We start from the raw sequence: 17,910 nt of genomic DNA on the forward strand, positions 1-17,910 counted from the left end.
ACGATCCCTCCCTCCCCCTTAACTTGTATTTAAGAACTTGTCTTTTGGAACATTCAGAGGGTTGGTGGTCTCAGGAACGAACCATCGAAGGCGGACTGCGAGGTGCAATGCTCGTGCTGTGTTATGCACAAAGCGCCGCTCCGTGTGAGATGCAGCGACGAAATGTTCCCCGCAGTTGATTGGATTTTTTTTATTTTTCTTACAACGTTACCTGTACGTCAATCACAGGGCTGTGCGATGCGATGATATCTTGTGGGGGGGAGCAAGGGGGAGGGAGTGGACTTCATCCATCGGTGGATTGTCCACGTCTGATGCTGCTGCTGCTGATGAGCTGACAACAATCCTGATGATGATGATAATATTGATGATGCGAGACCTCACTAATGATTATTACTATTACTGCTGATGGATGACACTGACACCGTTGCGAACGACACCGCCGATGACACGACCGCAACACACGCGTGGACACACAAAGAGCTCGCATCGCAGCTCATCGAATTCCTCCAGCGCTAACACACATTCTGACATGTGCCGACATACACACTCACGCACACACACACAGGCTCGCCGGCGCGAACCTGCTTCCAGCTACCCACGCCGCCGCCAACCCCTTTGGCCATGGGGAGCAAAGCGCTGCCCGCCCCCATACCCATCAACCCGGCGCTGCCCTTCACCGTCAACTACAACCTCCTGCAAGCGGTGGGCGCCCTCCCTCCGGGTCTCGAAGCGCTCTACGGATTCGGGGCCTTGCAGGGCCTTCACCTGCAGCAGTGGACCCTCGGCTACCCGCGCCTGGCCGCGGCCGCAGCGGTGCTTCCTGAGCATTGCGCGGTGCTCGAAGGACGCTTTCCTCTGCCGCTCCTGCCGCTGTCGCCCCACCACCACCACCACCATCACGCCATCTCCACCTCCTCCTCCTCTTCCTTCCACGCGGACGACAAACGCCACTCGCTGCTGGCGCGCAAGGAGCGGCCGAGGTTCGACTTCGCGAATCTCGCGGCGGCAGCGACCCGACGCGAAACCCTCGAGGAGGAGAAGAGGCTCAAGAGCGCCGCGCTTGCGGGAGGAGGAGGAGGAGGTGGGGGAGGAGGAGGTGGGGGAGGAGGAGGGGGAGGAGGTGGGGGAGGAGGAGGAGGGGGAGCCGCGGTGGCGTCCGTGGTGATCGGCGTCCCAGCGATCCAGAATAAAGTGGGGCACAAAGCGACGCGCGGGCGAGCGCCCTCCAAGGCGAAGAAGGAGTTCATCTGCAAGTTCTGCTGCCGCCACTTCACCAAGAGCTACAACCTGCTGATCCACGAGCGCACGCACACGGACGAGCGGCCCTACACGTGCGACATCTGCCACAAGGCGTTCCGGAGGCAGGACCACCTGCGAGACCACAGGTAGGACAACGCGGCTCGCAGGCGAACTCGCGAAACCCGTGCCACCTGCACTTGCATCTACACACACACACACCTGAGTGGATTGTCACCTACACTTACATCAGCGCGCTCACCTACACACACACACACACCTGAGTGGATTGTCACCTACACGCCCCTACACCACCGCTGCGTGTCACCTACGAAGACAAACGATGCCCCGTGTAGCCTGTGACAGACTGTTGGGGCAAGTGCTGTTAGCGAGCGCCTGTGAAGGCCGGCACGGCACACGAGGGGGTGGGTGGCCAGCACCACGCCCGGCCGCCTTTGTCTCCCTAGTGGCGATGTTTACACACCGCGGCAGGTACACCTTTGATGGTTCCACAGTCCCCATAACGTCACGACATTGCCCTTCACACAGCAGTATATTGACAATGGTCTGTGCGTTAATTAAAGAGATAATATCACCCGCATAGCCCCTAACACACTTTCGGGGGCAAGTGCTGTTGGAGAGCCCATATGAAGGCCAGCACGGCACACGAGGGGGTGGGTGGCCAACACCACACTTTGTATCCCTAGTGGCGATGTTTAGCACACCGTAACCAGGTACTTACTTGAGGCTGAGCCGACCTAGGTGAGGCCCAGAACCAGCTCAAATAGTCGTCACTGTTGTTGAAGTCGAGTCGCCGGGTTCGTAGTGCAGTGCGCCAACCACTGCACCACCGCTCCCCACAAACCACCGCGCCAGCCCACTCACGCACACTTCGTTTGGCAGTGTGATTTATATACAGGGTTACTGCTGCTACTACCAATACTAATAATACAGCACCGATTCTCATCCCTCTCACCCTTGCACGTGTCCGCCGTGGAGTTGGTCAGATTGACACCGCGTCGAGATTGAGAGTGTGTGCCATTGTGTTCCGCTAACATCTCGGGCTTCCAAACCCCTTGTGTTCCGTTCTGTTGACGATCACTCGAACTTTAAATTTTAAATATATATTAATATAAAAAAACTATTCAAGGAGTAGGGATGAACGTGTTGCCAACATTACAATTACGCTGTTCAAACACCTGTCTAAAACCCCCTTCGTTAATCATGCATGAGTCATCCCCTATAGGCGTATTTATGATCAACGCTTAACCAAGCCATGTGGTGCGGCCCATGCTGTTGTTGACAATGAGCACGCAACAACAACAACAGCAGCAGCAGCTGCTGCCGCTGTGCGCGATGGCTGTGCGCGCATTCATTCAGTCGCGCCCTCGCTAACCACGTTTAGAAACGAGAGCGCACTTGACAACGCCATTAGGGGCGTAACGAGAATATAAACGGGTGCGTAGCACGGAAGAAAATTGGTCCCAAAGAACCCATAATAAACCTGAATGATGGATTGAAAATCCCGGTAGGCTCATAAAAATATATAACATACACGGCATATACGGCAGTGGGTTACTGGTGGCGCTGCTGCTGCTGCTGTTGCTGGAAACCCAGCGTTGCTCGTTCCTTTGCTGTTGGATGACGGCTTCGAATTGAGAAAGAGTCGAGTGGAATGAATCACGAACCTCAAATGTTCGACGTGGGTGACTACCCGCACAGCATATACATATATATGTGTGTGTGTGCGCGCATTATTCTAACACTGGCTACAATTGTCTGTTGTTGTTGTTATTAAACTCGATATAGGAAATCAATTATACGGCACTGTCAGCATAAAGTTCGCCTTATTATAGTTTAATACGTTTGGAAAAAAAATGTAATATATGGCGAATGTGCTTTTTTGAAGATGATCTTTATTTATTTAATAATACACGTTTAAAAAAATAAGTATTTGTACTTGTAACCAAATGCTTGGTCAATGCGCATGTGCACGAAAGGAAAACATGTTGATGCGTGTTTTGTGGACCTGGTATGTACTTGCCTGCTGGTGTAAGGTTATGTTATGGGTCAGGCGAGGCGCTCAAGGCAGATGAGGAACTGAGTTCCAGTCGCGCAGTTAGAGTGCAGAGCGCAAGGGTGGCTAGGAGATGTTGACGACCTCGCCTGGTATACATGAGGACCCTGATGATGCCTGCTGCTGTATATTTGGAGTTTGTGTGTCTCTCTCCCCGTGGTCGCGTGGATTATTTTCCGGGTCCTTCGGTTTTCCCCTCCACATTTAGGATCGTGCGTTTCGAGTATTTGGCTGCGAAACATTTACACGCGATAAGCCACTTCGTTGAGCTATCGTTTGTGAGAGCCAGGTCGCTTTTGACAAAGAGCTACATAGCCCAATGGGCCTTACCTGGTAAAATAAATAAAAACTAGATATAGTTTAGCTGCAGCATGAATGTAAATGCTGATTGTAGTCAGAGTTAAGCACATTCAGATCTAATAGAGCATGTTTTTTTCTGGACAAACAACCCGATGCATAGCCCGCCTCAAAGACTTTAACACGTCGGCTTTCGCGACCAATTTCAAAAGAGTCTTGAGACCCAAGTGATGCTTTTCTTGGAAAAATAAAGCAGCATTATTAAAATGATAATGATTAGTTTTATTTAACAACCACTCACGCAGAGTACATTTATAGAGTTATTCGCAGCTGTCGAGTTAGCCACACGTGCAACATAAAGGCATTGGCACATCGGGTTATTCTATTAACTTCTCAATTTAGAGAACGTCATCAACCAGGCTATGCGTTAACTGTGTTAGCCGACTCTCTGCGTTGCATTGCATTATTATTTTATTTATTTTCTTTCTACGTGACTTTACCGAAAGAACTAAAGAGTAATTCCTGCAGTCACGAAAGCTTCAAATCGAGTTTAATTCTATTTGTTTGAACAAATCACATTCGGTTATTTATTTTTTTTCTAATATTCGAGCTCATTGCCATCACCATTCTGTCGTGATGCATGAATTATCTTTAGAAATTAATTTAGGACTTTTTGGATGTTGTTGTTGTTGTAAAGCTCACAGTTGTCATCCTTGAACATTAATCAATTACGTTTCGTCTCAATTCATGTATTTATTCATTCGGGATTCTTGGTCGAGTTTTGTAAACGAAGAATTCGAGGTGACCCCGACAGTAACATGACCAAACATCGATATTAACAATGCTCGTAGATAAAATAGTAACTTTAAGAAGAAGAAGAAAAGAAACACTTGTAATCTTCTTCGTCATCTTCGTCTTTCGTATGGCTGCCGATATCGGCGCAGAGTTCACAACCACCGATCTTGACTCGACGACCATTGCACATTCACGTGCTCCAAGCGAGACAAGCACCAGGAGTGACATCACTGTGACGCCAACTGTCAAACTAAGCGAAAGAACCCTGTGCGCGCACGTGTGTTGCGCACGCATGGCGAACTTCCTTCTCGCCGCACGTATGCGTCCCCGACCTTTGGGGAGCACCCCTCACGCTGAGACGCCTCGGACGGAAGACAGCGGACGTAACTTATCGTGCGCGTCGCGCTCCCCTTGACGTCCGCGCGCGCAGGTACATCCACTCGAAGGAGAAGCCCTTCAAGTGCCAGGAGTGCGGGAAGGGCTTCTGTCAGTCGAGGACACTGGCCGTGCACAAGACCCTTCACATGCAGGTAAAGCCGTGGCCCAGATGACACGAAGCTTCTGAATGCCGCGGCGAGGTTGTTGACTGCCTCGCCCGGTATACAGGAGGTCGTCGGTTCGATGCCGAACCCTGACGCCTGCTGTATATTTGGAGTTTGCGTGTTCTCTCTCTCTTTCTCTCCCCGTGGCCACGTGGCATTTTCTCCGGGTCCTCCGGTTTGCCCCCCACCCCACCTCCGCATTTGGAATCAACGTGCGTTGAGATGATTTGGCTACTGCAATACATATCCACGTGATGGACCGCTTCGTGAAGCTATCATTTGTTATTGCCAGGTCGCTTTTGATAGAGAGCTCTGCAGCTCAGTGAGCCATACTTGGTAAAATATAAATAAAACAAATAGTTGCTCCTAGTTTATTTAATACGCGCGCATTACGCCTATACAAGGGCTCTTCATAAAATAACTCCGGGATAATCATTTTTTGGCACAGACGTTTGGAGCAGTTTCGTGTCATATCTCAACCTTCTTGTTCGCAAGCGAAGCGTGCACGCGTGCTGTTGAGTTGATTTTTTTTTCATATCGTACGACATTACGCAGCCACCTTTGTGAGCTCTTGATCTAAACGAAACGGACTCGGTCCCACGTTTCATGCGTGAAGAACACTGAGACAATCAACATCTTCCAGTCTGGCGAATCGCGCCGTTATTGTTGTTCTTTTTTTTTCTTCTTCTTGGTTCTTTCGGTAAAGTCATGTTGAATGGAAATAATAAAATAATAAAAATAAAACATAATAAAATAATATAATACAATTATTATATTATATTATTTTAAAATAATATAATTAAATTAGTATAGAATAATAAAAATAAAACATAATAAAATAAAATAATTCTCACGACGTTTCGGCCACAACGCAAGCAGCCGTCCTCAGGTTCCCTTCTACGTGACTTTACCGAAAGAACCAAGAAGATGGATCCCTGCAGTCACGAAAGCTTTAAATCGAAAAATTATTATATTATATTATTTTTGTATATTATTATATTATGTTTTATTTTTATTATTTTATTATTTCCCTTCTACATGACTTTACCGAAAGAACCAACAAGATGAATCCCTGCAGTCACGAAAGCTTTAAATCGAAAAGTTATTGTTGTCATTATTCAACTTGACGATGGCTCGAAGCCTCGCTCACAATCACTTTTCAGACGTAATATAAATTCACATTTACCACTCCTTTGTCAATCGACCGTCGAAACGTCACGTAACACTGGCCCATCCACGCGGGCGTTGTTCGTACGGGGTTGTTTAGCCACAATTCAACACGCTGGTAGTGCGGGCTTGCGAATGGGGGTTAGAGAGAACGGGGAGGCGGGGAGGGGGTAGAGGGGTCTAGGACCGTTTCAGATGTCCGCTCGCCGCTCACGTTGATCGTGGCTCACAATGGGAACTCAGACGGCCGAGTGCACAAGGCGCAGTGCGCTCACCTTCGCGTGTCACGTGACAGTCTGAGCAGCAGGCTTGGCCAACGTGACGCACGAATCACAATAGATGTTCACCATCCATTACTCCACAAACCCCAGGCAAATTGGGGTGTGTGTGTGTACTCTTAGGTTTGTTTTCGGTAAAGTCACGTAGGTAAAAAAATATATATAATAATAATAAATGGAAAATAATAAATGAAAAATAACTAAATTGATTTATTAATTTCTTTATTCATTCATTATTATGTTATTTTATTATTAATATTATTATTTTACCTACGTGACTTTACCAAAAAAACCTGAGAGTATGAATCCTTGCAGTCACGAAAGCTTCAAATCTACAATGCGTATATATATGACCTATCCCCTCGGGGTGGAACGGTGGCGCAGTGATTAACGCTAGTGCGCTGCGAACTGAGTTCGTTCGATTACCGGCCACGTCTGACATCAGTGACAAGTAATCATTGAACTGATCCAACCCCCCCCTTCCACCCTCACCCCACCCTCTCACCAACCCGCACTGACCAGCGTGGTGAAGTATGGCCACACAACCCCCACGTCTCGCATGGCTGGCGTGTGCAGGCCCTCACCCAGCAGTGGATTGACAAAGGAGCTGTACGCTTAACACGTAGGCTTTCGCGACCATTATTATCCAAATTAATTCCAGGCAAAATCACCCGATGAATCTGGTTGTAAATGTTGTGGGTTTCCTCTCCAACACAACACACAACAACGCGGTGTGATGAAGTAGCAACCAACTCACACCTTTTGTGTGCGTTACAAAACCTTACTAATTGGCTGGTATCATCGGTTTGGTAGCTGGTGTGAACGACACATTTTAAAAAAATAAGTTTATTATGTAAAAGAGCAATGCATTTATATACAATTGTTAGTATAGTATACCGGAGTGTCCCACCTTGCCCCCCCCCCCACAATGTGCACCGAGGCCCTGGCAATGAGCGCGTGGTGTGATGCCACGGCCACATTTGTTTACCAACGTTACGTAGCCAAACGTGGTCGTCCGTTAGTCAACTTTGAAATGGTTAAATGTCTCCAAATTTGGGCCGCACCTTCGAGAAATGTTGCGGACTCTTGTCCGTTGCTGGATCATCGGAGGCGCCGCGGTGGCTGCGAGATGTTAATTACCGCGCCCGGTATACAGGACGTCGTGGGTTCGATCCTGACCCTGACGCCTGTTATATATATATATTTGGAGTTTGGGTGTCTGTCTCTCCGCGTTGTCGCATGGACTTTTCTCCGTGTCCTACGGTGTTTCCCACCACATTTAGAATCGACATCGCGCGTTTAAAATTATTTGGCTGCTATACATTCACACATGATGAGACACTTCGTTTGAGCTATCATTAGTGGCCAGGGCGCTTCTGATAAAAAAAGAGCTGTATAGCTCAGTGAGCCTTACCTGGTCAAATAAACATCAAAAAGAAAATCGTTATGAGAGTCAACGTGACCCCGTGTTACAGACAGACGGACAAAATAACTGTGTGGACGCTTTCAACCTAATTCAACTTAAATAACCTCAATCTTGATTGGAAGCTTTCGTGACTGCAGGAATCCATACTTTTTGGTTCTTTCGATAAAGTCACATAGGTATAAAATAACATAAATCACGACGTTTCGGGCGCAACACAAGCGTTCATCATCAGGTGCTTTCCCACCTGATCATGCACGCGTGTTGTGCGCCCGAAACGTCGTGATTTATTTTATTAAATAACCTCGTTAACGAACGGCTTGCCAGTCCCCTTCCAACAGACTGGCACATCACATCTGTAAATGACACCATAACCTCAATCACCGTAACAATGATAGCGCACACGGGAAAACCACGCCTTTTGTTTCCCCTTCAAACAAAACGCACAAACACGTGCATACGATCAGCAATCCGGCCACATTTGTGCGCGATGCAAACAGCCATCACCGGTTCTTACACGAGGTGCGACATGGTCCGATTGGTCTGCTTTCACCATCAACACTTATTTGAGCAAATTGACAGCGCGTCACCGCTGGGGCGTGTTTAACAATCATCTGACGTGTGCAGCGTGAAACGCGTTTATTTGTATTTCAATTGGGGGGGGGAGTAAGTAAATTGGTAAACGCGGAAAGACATCGTGTGGTGAGTCGCAAGGACTGGAGTTTGGGAAACCCTGCATGAGAATCGTTATGCGTTCCAATGATCTAATTCTGTTATTCTAACTATTATACAATCAGACAATAATTCTGAACGCAATCATCTTGTCGGGTGATTGAAGGTTTATGGCAAACTAAACCAAACATTTTATTTTGCCAGGTAAGGCCTATTAAGCGATGTAGCTCCTTTTCAAAAGCGACCTGGTTATTACAAATGATAGCTCACTGAAGTGGCTCATCGTGTAAACATTTATGGCAATCGAATACTCTAAATGCACGTTGGTTCTAAATGTGGAGGGAAAAAACCGAAGGACCCGGAGAAAAATCCACGCGACTACTGGGAGAGAGACACGCAAACTCCAAATCTACAGCAGACGTCCAGGGTCGGGATCTAACCCGCGAACGCCTCTATACCAGGCGAGGTAGTTAACGTCTCAAAAAGCATTTTGGCATAACGCTTTCACGTGGCCTCACCCAAAAAAACGAATATCGATAAGCGTATTGTATGATATCGTGAAAGTTACATACTGTAATGTACGCTACTTAATTTTAGCCTTGTTTGTCCAGGTTAACGACACCGTAAAGTATACTGCATCGCCCGGAACACCACATCCAGTAACGCTCTAAGCTGTGGCTGCCGCTTCGAGTCGCGTGCCTACTCTCGCGTAGCCGCGACTGGAAAATTATCAGTGAAAAATGTATGCATACATGAATTCCTTCGTGTGTATTATAACACTAAAGTATATATATATATTGTAGACATGACCTAATTGAATATTGTCTGCGGTAGCTGCTAACCTGCCTGCAGTAGGCTCGCAGCCGCAGCCCATAGCGAGAGGCATTACTGGATGTGATGCAAGTATGGTGAACTTCCTTCGCACCCTACGTAAGCCAACCGCGCTAACGAAGTGCCGGGCAAGGCCAATATTTTGCGGGATCGATGACCCGGACAGAGCCCTATTGAGATCAATTCTCGCTTCAATGACCGTTACCATCACCCGCTCTGTGCCAGGAGTCAAATGTTAAGTGTCCATAGTGAGAGGCTAGGCGACCCATGAATGAAGTGAAGCGAAGCGTCACGCTCCGTGACTCTGCCGCTCCTAAGCCGGGTCCCACGCCCTTCCGATGAGTTGCGCAACTCGCTTGCTCGCACGCAGCTGATTCGCTTGCACGTGGACGCGTTCTGCAACCGGTTGCTTGGAAGTTGCGCGTCGGGGTCGCTCTGCGTGAGAGACGGAGCCCTGCCGTCAAGCAGTCGATCTGCTCGGCGATTTGCAGCGACCGATTTGATCAACGTCGCCACGCGAGCTGCACGTTTGCGAAGCACGATTTGTGTGTGTTTTTTAGTTGACCCAATACTCGCTGGAATACGCCCGTTCAATTTGCCGTCTTGCGCAAGCCACTCGCTCAGACGTGGACAAAAAATCGGTCGCGGGCGACGAGCGAGTTGCGGGCGAATTCTCGAGCGATTAGATTGCGCAACTCATCGCCTCTCGGGGTTGCGGACCCGGTTTTTGTTTTTTTTCTGCTTGTGGTGGTTGATTGGTTGGTGGTGGTTGTTGGTGGTGGTGGTGGTTTGTTGCGCGGCGCAGCGTGCGAGGTTTCCGTTCAAGGAATAGCCCAAAGCGGGGCGCGTGCGCTGTGGTGTTGGGGGCCGCGGTGGTTGTTTGCGGTGTGCAGCTTTAAGCACCCGATGAAGGGGGGCCCCCGCTCTCTCACCAGGAGTCGCCACACAAGTGCCCGACTTGCGGCCGGACCTTCAACCAGAGGAGTAACCTCAAGACTCACCTGCTAACGCACACAGACATCAAGCCCTACAACTGCGAACAGTGCGGCAAAGTGTTCCGGCGCAACTGTGACCTGCGGCGGCACAGTCTGACGCACAACCCGAGACTCGTCTTTTGAACGGCGCCTGGCGGCTTGACGCGGGTGGCAACCTCGCGTGCGAGAGGGCTGCCAAGCGGTGGCGGCGGCGGCGGCGGCGGTGGTGGTGGTGGCTGTGGCGGCCACGGTCACGCGCAGCTGTAGGGCACGCGAGAGGAAGATTCGAGAGCAGAGTTGCACGGCGGTTGTCGGTGGGGGAGGGCTGCTGCAACCTCCGATTTATCCGTGCAGCTCCGATGAGCACCGCGGGCTACGTTACGGTGCGAAAGAAGTTCATCGTACCGGGGGAGGTGCCCGTGAAGAGGAGTGATATTGTCCTGCGAGCCTCCCCCCACGCCATCGCCTTGCGCCAGGGCTCATGCTCGAACCACGGCACCCTACTGACTGGCACACACACACACACAGAGAGTGGTGTGCGTGTGTGTGTGCGTGTCCACGCGCGCGCGGTGTTTGTATGGAATTTTGAAATATCGCACTTATATAAAGGCACTCGATGGCCTACGCGGCTAAATCACACGATGGGGGTGGGGGAGGGGGGTTGGGGTGATGAGGCGGGTGTGCATTTGTGAGCGCGCACATGCGTTAAGAACCCGCCGACCCGAGTTCGATCATAATCTATAATTATCGATCATAATCGATAATTACATATTATAATCGATAATTATAATAATCGATCATTATCTATCATAATCGATAATTATAGATAATAATCGATAATTTGCGGCCACGGCCAACATCATTGGCGAGCGATATAAGGGACGAGGTTTTTTTGTTTGTTTTAAACTTAAAACGTAGGAGTTCGTAGCCAATGCAATGATGGGTATTTGTTTATGAGTTAGGCCTCGTAACATGACCAAGTGACCAACCGAACCCGTGCACAAAGTACGCATCAAGAACCGGTTCATAAACGGGCACCCCCTCGCCCACCCACTCCCTTCCTTCACCAACTCGCACTGGCCAGCGAGGTCAAACAAGCCCCAGGGGCTGTTAAATCGTCACCATTGTGATGTGAATCACTTGGGGCACGCTTACACATCGCGTGTACATGGAACTACGAACGCCCTTGACGGTGACGCATTGTCAAGTGACTCTTTGACGTGACGCATGCCGAGTTGGATCGGCCTCGTTTTGTTCCAGAGACGAGTGACTGGATTTTGAAGGTAGCATAGTAATATATATACACACACACACATAAATAACAAAATAGATAAAGATCCCCCATATAGCCTTTATCAGACTGTTGGGGCAAGTGAATTTCGTGAATGACCTATGAAGGCCGACACTGAACACGAGGGGGTGGTCATTACCACGCCCGGCCGCCTTTGTCTCCCTCGTGACAACGTTTACACACCGCACCAGGTACTCATTTGAGGCCGAGTCGACCTAGGGGAGGCCCAGGACCGGTTCAGATAATCGTCACCGGTGTTGGCCGTGAGCGGGAATACGAACCCGGGTCGCCAGGTTCACAGCGCAGCGCGCTAACCGCTACACCACCGCTCCCCACACACACTCACACGCACACACGCACATTGACGATGAGTCGGGGAACACCACGAGTGTGCTGTGGCTTACCCCGCGTGTCCCGGGGCTCTGCCCACCGCTGTGTCGCTGCGTGCCAAGTGCCGGGTGCCGCCGCGTTAGGAGCTACCGCCCGAAGCTCCCGCGACACGGAAGAAGACGAAACAATCTCCCCGCATCACATCGCCAGGGTGGGAGCGCCCGCACCGTCGGACTTCGCTCCGGACATCGCCCCCCCCCCCCCCCCCCGGACTCCCCCGCCCCCCCCCGCGCTGTTTTCGAGCGACTCATCCATCCGTCAAGTCGTGAGTTGCGCCGCGAGGAGTTCAAAGACGACGAACCGCACGCGGCGGCCGGGGCCGATTGTGGTGGTGGTGGTGGGTCGCCATCAACGACAAAGATCCCTCAACCCCCCAACTCACCCCCCAACTCACCCCCCAACTCACCCCCCAACTCACCCCCCCCCCAAACTCCCCCCCAATTCCCCCCAACCCCCCCCATCTCCCCCCCCAAATCCCCCTCCCCAACTCCCCCACAACTTCTCCCCAACTCCCCAACCCCCCCCCCCCCCAATTCCCCCCAACCCCCCCATCCCCCCCCCCAACTCCCCCCCAACTCCCCCACCTCCCACACAACTCCCCCCCAACTCCCCCCCAACCCCCCCCAACTCCCCCCCCCCCCCTGTATCGCCTGTAGCAGACTGCTGGCGGCACGTGCTGCGTGCTGTGAGCGAGTAGCAGCCGCTGTGAATGCGGCAGGGCACACGAGAGCGGGTGGGGTCACCAATGTGCGTGTGTGCGTGTTGGCGTTCTTTCGCACCGTACGTAGCCAATGGTGGCAATCGGAGGTGCGGCGGGGCGAGGCGGTGGGGCAGACAGCAAACTAAACGCTAAGAAGCAGTTTTAAACTACTAAATTAGTTTTCCATTTAGTTTTCAAAGTGTTCCAGTTGCATCCACGCCCGGTCAATGATGGGTCATCGTGGTCATCATCACCGACATCACCATCAGCCACGTTCAATCGTGGGGGGAGGGAGGGTGCACAATAAATATACACAACAATAATAACAACCGCCATTCGCCACTAAGTGGCGGTTCACGTCGCCACGTCGCCTGTGCCAGGCTAGGTGCACGTTGAGGCCACGCGAAGCGGTCGAACGCCGGCAGGCAGCAGGAGGTCACGGGGCAGACCCGGCAGGTGCCACGGGTCGTCCGACTGAGATGAGGGGCCGATGCACCACCACCCGTGCCCCCTGCCGTGCCAACCCGCTGTGCCTTTGCCGCACACACACGCACGTGGGCACGGTCATGCAGCGTGATCCAATTATAGATACCCCACCCACAAGATTCCTCACGGCCCTGTATTTATCTCGATCCGGCGACTAAACGTGTGTGGAGGCGATGGCTCCGTAGCTTAGCAGAGGAGAGCAAATAACAGATTAAATATCTACTCGTATTGTGTTTGGTGGGATGCGTATAAATGTTGTCTATTGATCTGCGTTATTTTAGTGGGGTATCTATATACGGATCACACTGCATACACTGTGCATTACAAAATAAGGAACTGAACACAATCGTCAAATAGCACTCGCCCCAAGAGGAGAGGTATAAAAGGCGATGTTTCGGGCAATGGCCCTTAATGCAAATATGTATTTTGTTCACCTTTTAAAGGCCACGGTGTTATTGACGAACGCGTTGAATGTTGTTATTTGTGTCTATGGCAACACCGCCAATGCAATACTGGCAGGATCACTAAAACCTTATATGATACATAAATAAATAAAAGTGCCTTCGGTCTTCAAGTGCCTTCCGGGAACCCTGGCTAACTACAGAGATAATCGGATAAACTTCTGCCTCGAAGCCAGTTGGTCTTGCGACGGGGATGGGGCCAATCGAAAAACGCGTGATGAATCCAGCTCTCAACAGATCGGGCCGGTAAGCAATTTGGAATGAAGCCATGCTACGCTCTAAAGTGCCCCTCCGCCTGGGCCCACGTGTTCACATGTGGCGTGCACGAGTGTTCACGTGGGCCCACGTGGACACGCCAGGCGATGGTGGCGATGCACGTGGCCTTAGCGACCCAGCGCCGTGCAGGAGGCGAGCGTTGGTGTATCGCCGCACGCCACGTTGTGAAAGGCAGCGCATCGAGTGTGGAACTCGTCTCTGCTTCCATCTGTACGGGGTTCAGACTGTTGCCTCGACGCGAGCGTTGGGTTTTTCCTCTGGAGTGCTCCGCTTTCCTCCCGCGCGTATAAATAACGCGTTTAATTCGTTGAAAACAACCGCAGGGTGACCCTCCTTGAAAACAAACGAAAAGGAGTCGTTGGACTCGGTAGTGAGGCTCTCTCCTGGATAAATAACTCGCCGTGTGCCGACCGCGCGACTAAGTCGTCGCTTTAAACTGCACGTATGTATCTTCTTGGTTCTTTCGATAAAGTCACGTAGAAGGGAAATAATAAAATAATTAAAAATAAAACATAATAAAATAATTCTCACGATGTTTTATTTTTATTATTTTATTATTTCCCTTCTACGTGACTTTACCGAAAGAACCAAGAAAATGAATCCCTGCAGTCACGAAAGCTTTAAATCGAAATGCACGTATTTACTTTTTGTTGAAATGTTTTTGTTGTTGTTGATTTTTAAAATCTGAAACGGTAACCGATATCATTACCGCTGGGTTGTTGTTGTTGTGGTTGTTGTTGTCGCAAGGGGCACGTGTTACGAGAGCTTTGCATTGTACAGCCGATGTTTGTACGTGCCCTTGGAGCGCGACTCGATGTCAAACCTCGTGTGTCCAGGACATGAGACGCTGTTCGTGCATGCGAATGAGAGGTGCAATAGCGGTGCGGTCCAACATGATTATTCTACGATCCCGTAAAATTGCAGTACATTATTTGGGGGGGGGGGGGGTTGGAGCGGTGGCGCAGTGGTTAGCGCACTGCTCCGTTATTAAACCCGGCGACCTGAATTTAATTTGCAGCCAAACGTGTTTGATATATGGGCCCCCTCTTTCACCCACCTGCAGTTGACCAGCAGGGCGAAGGATGGTCGAGCAAACCTCGCGGCTGACACGGCGTGGGGTGGCTGTTATCCAGCAGTGGATTGACAAAAGGGCCGTAGAGTTCAGAACTCTACGGGCTTTCCCTCGCGCCATGCCAGTTCGGTTTGTGCGATTTCGCGTGTATGCGATTCGCCTATTTCTCAAACTAAATTCGCTCCATGCGGTTTGAATCCACTCAATGTGCGGCTCTTGCGGTCTGGCGCGGGGGCAGCGTTCGTGCGGTGCATACTCGGCAGGCAAGCTGTCTGGCGAGCGGTTTCGCTTTGTGCTGTGCCCTCTTTTGTTTTTTTTCGGAACGCATCTACCGCACGAAGCGAGGAAAAACCTGCACGTGCAGTTACATCATCGGCGCCCTCAGTTCGATTGACGCCTGAAACTGTTGTGGTGCCACTTTACCTGAACATGGTCAAACAACGCCGATTATCATACGGCAGTGGATTGACACGGCGCTTTAAATTATTATAATTTAAACATACCGATACAAAGTGTCACACGATACCTTTAGAAGGGACGTTAGAATAGGAAGGGGGGACGATTAATAATCGATTCATATCGACTCTTAAACTCACGTTACATGCATGCATCGGGTAGCGCACGTGCGGAATCATCGATGGGATTTTATTTTTTAGGATTCCTATACCGTGCCGATATTGCATACAATGGAATCGGTTTGCGTGCCCATCCCTCCAGCCACTAGGGGCCGCTGCATTAATCACAATGTTAAAACAACAACAATCGATGCTTGATTGGAATCGCTACTTGGTGGCTTCGTGGCGATTCATTTAATTCGCAAGAGGGCGCGAGAAATCGTCGCCAACAACCCCACGAACCCTTACAGCCCGTGCCTTAATTGTTCTCATTTACTAAATGCGACGCGCGGTGGGTCCACGGTGCCAAGTTGTGGGCTGCATGTTCACAGTGCCGTTCACACACCCGTCACACATCAGCAAGACAGCAAAGTGCCTCGACACGTTGAAAGAATGTGCCTTTCTCAACACCCCACGGATGCGCATATGCCTGGAAGTTAGGAGCTTCGTACATTCCGCGGAGAATTTAAAACGTATACTCTCGATTATCCGTGAATGGATGATTACAATTGGTGGAATGACCCGCGTTTATTGGCACATTTTAAAAGCGCGTGGTGATGGAGCGATCGGTAGCTGCTGCTGCTGCTGCTCCTCACTCGTTGAGGGCCAGTGACTCTGCGCCCACACGGGGTCGCGAAACATTTTGGCAAGTACTGTTCCTTGATTATTTTTTAAGACGCAATAAAATACACAAGACGGTGCCTTTTACGTGTCCACTCCAGCATTCTACGCAAACAATACATACAGTACTTGCTCCAGACGAATTTGCCGTGCATTGCATTATCCGTGTTTTCCGTTCGAGAGTTGACTGTACGCATTTCTATGACAATCTCACAAAATGCCGTCCCATTAGATAAGTTGGTTTCTGCATTTGCAATAAAAGATGAAATTTTTAAAAACGTTGTAAATATGCTCGGACATGTATTGTACATAATATACAGCAGTATATATGGTATGTGTGTGTGTATATATATACAATAGAGTTCGTGTGGGTATGTGTACCTCTGCATTCGCAATCCATTACGCGCGGAACTCAAATCTTTTGTATTTATTTGGCGTGGTCTATTTTACGCGGGCAGTTGGATGGGTGGGGGGGATCATTGATACAGCAATAGCAGCATAGCTTCCTTTGTAGAGCACATTTGTTTCCATCCGATATTACGCCAGGTGTTGTATGATGTTTTATTTTAATTATTAATAAAGGTTACGACGCTTTTTTATTTTAACACGATTGCCAACTTAGTATTGCTCTCTCTGCAACTTCGCGTCGTCAGACTAATGAAACGTTCTATGAGAATTTGGTTGGTAACAATTTTTTTTTTGGATTCCGTTAAAAAAATAAAATCTGTTTCAGCTTTTCCGCTTTCGAATTAGCGTTCTATATATATGTGTGTATAATTGACGTCGTCATCGGGAACATTTCGAGATGTCTTTAGGTCGTAACTATTTATAAAATAAAGAGTACAAACGTACGACACACGTGCCTCTGCTGTGTTCATCGTCATCATCATCAGCATCAACCGATGCCCAATCCACCTCAACCGTGCGAATCGTGAGAGATGGGGACATCTGGTGCATGAATGGAAAGTAAAAAATAAAAACTCTTTAAGGTGCGACTGTGGTCACCCAGAACAGACGATGCCAACACGTGGCAACGCAATTTTTGATCCACAAATACGAAGGAGAGACATCACAGCAACACACTCTGGACGCGGTCGTCTGGCTTGACCACCTGTGCACGTGAACTTGGAGCTCTCGTTTCTGCGTCTACAGCAGCCGCCACGCGATGAAGGCCTCCGCAAGTCGTCGCCGTTCCAATCCACCGAGCACCTGCGAAATAAAACTAAAATATATATTTTTTATATTTCACCAGGTAAGGCCCAGTGAGTTCTATAACTTTTTTTCAGAAGCGACCTTGTCATAGATGATAACGAAGTGGCTTATCATGTGGGCATTTTTAGCAACCAGACACTGTTCTATAAAGTCACGTTTCTAAATTTGGAGGGGGAAACTGGAGGACCCAGATAAAAATCCATGCGACCACGGGGAGAGAGAGAGACACGCAAACTCCAAATATACAGCAGCAGGCGTCGTCAGGGTCGGGATCGAACCCACGACCTCCTGTATACCAGGCGAGGTAGTTAACATCTCCTAGTCACCGTGATGATGATGGTGAGAGAGAGACACGCAAACTTCAAATACACAGCAGGCATCATCAAGGTCGGGATCGAACCCACGACCTCCTGTACACGAGGCGAGGTAGTTAACATCTCCTAGCCACCGTGATGATGATGAGAGAGAGACACGCAAACTCCAAATACACAGCAG

The 17,910-nt window shown here is 49.7% G+C and overlaps 1 protein-coding gene across 1 annotated transcript in view; it reads left to right on the forward strand.

The window, feature by feature from the left end:
- The window catches only part of LOC133344190 (protein odd-skipped-related 2-like), a 36,167-nt gene extending 24,020 nt beyond the window's left edge, over positions 1-12,147 (forward strand). Inside the window, exons 2-4 of the mRNA XM_061554218.1 lie at positions 566-1,385; positions 4,836-4,935; positions 10,254-12,147. Of these exons, the coding sequence (XP_061410202.1) occupies positions 566-1,385; positions 4,836-4,935; positions 10,254-10,436 (1,103 nt within the window). The 3' untranslated portion in view covers positions 10,437-12,147. The remainder of the gene's footprint in view (positions 1-565; positions 1,386-4,835; positions 4,936-10,253) is intronic.
- The last annotated feature ends 5,763 nt before the right edge of the window (positions 12,148-17,910 follow it).

This window comes from Lethenteron reissneri, chromosome 19, assembly GCF_015708825.2.
Source record: "Lethenteron reissneri isolate LAM-NWPU_2019-01 chromosome 19, ASM1570882v1, whole genome shotgun sequence".
Lineage (NCBI taxonomy): Eukaryota > Metazoa > Chordata > Hyperoartia > Petromyzontiformes > Petromyzontidae > Lethenteron > Lethenteron reissneri.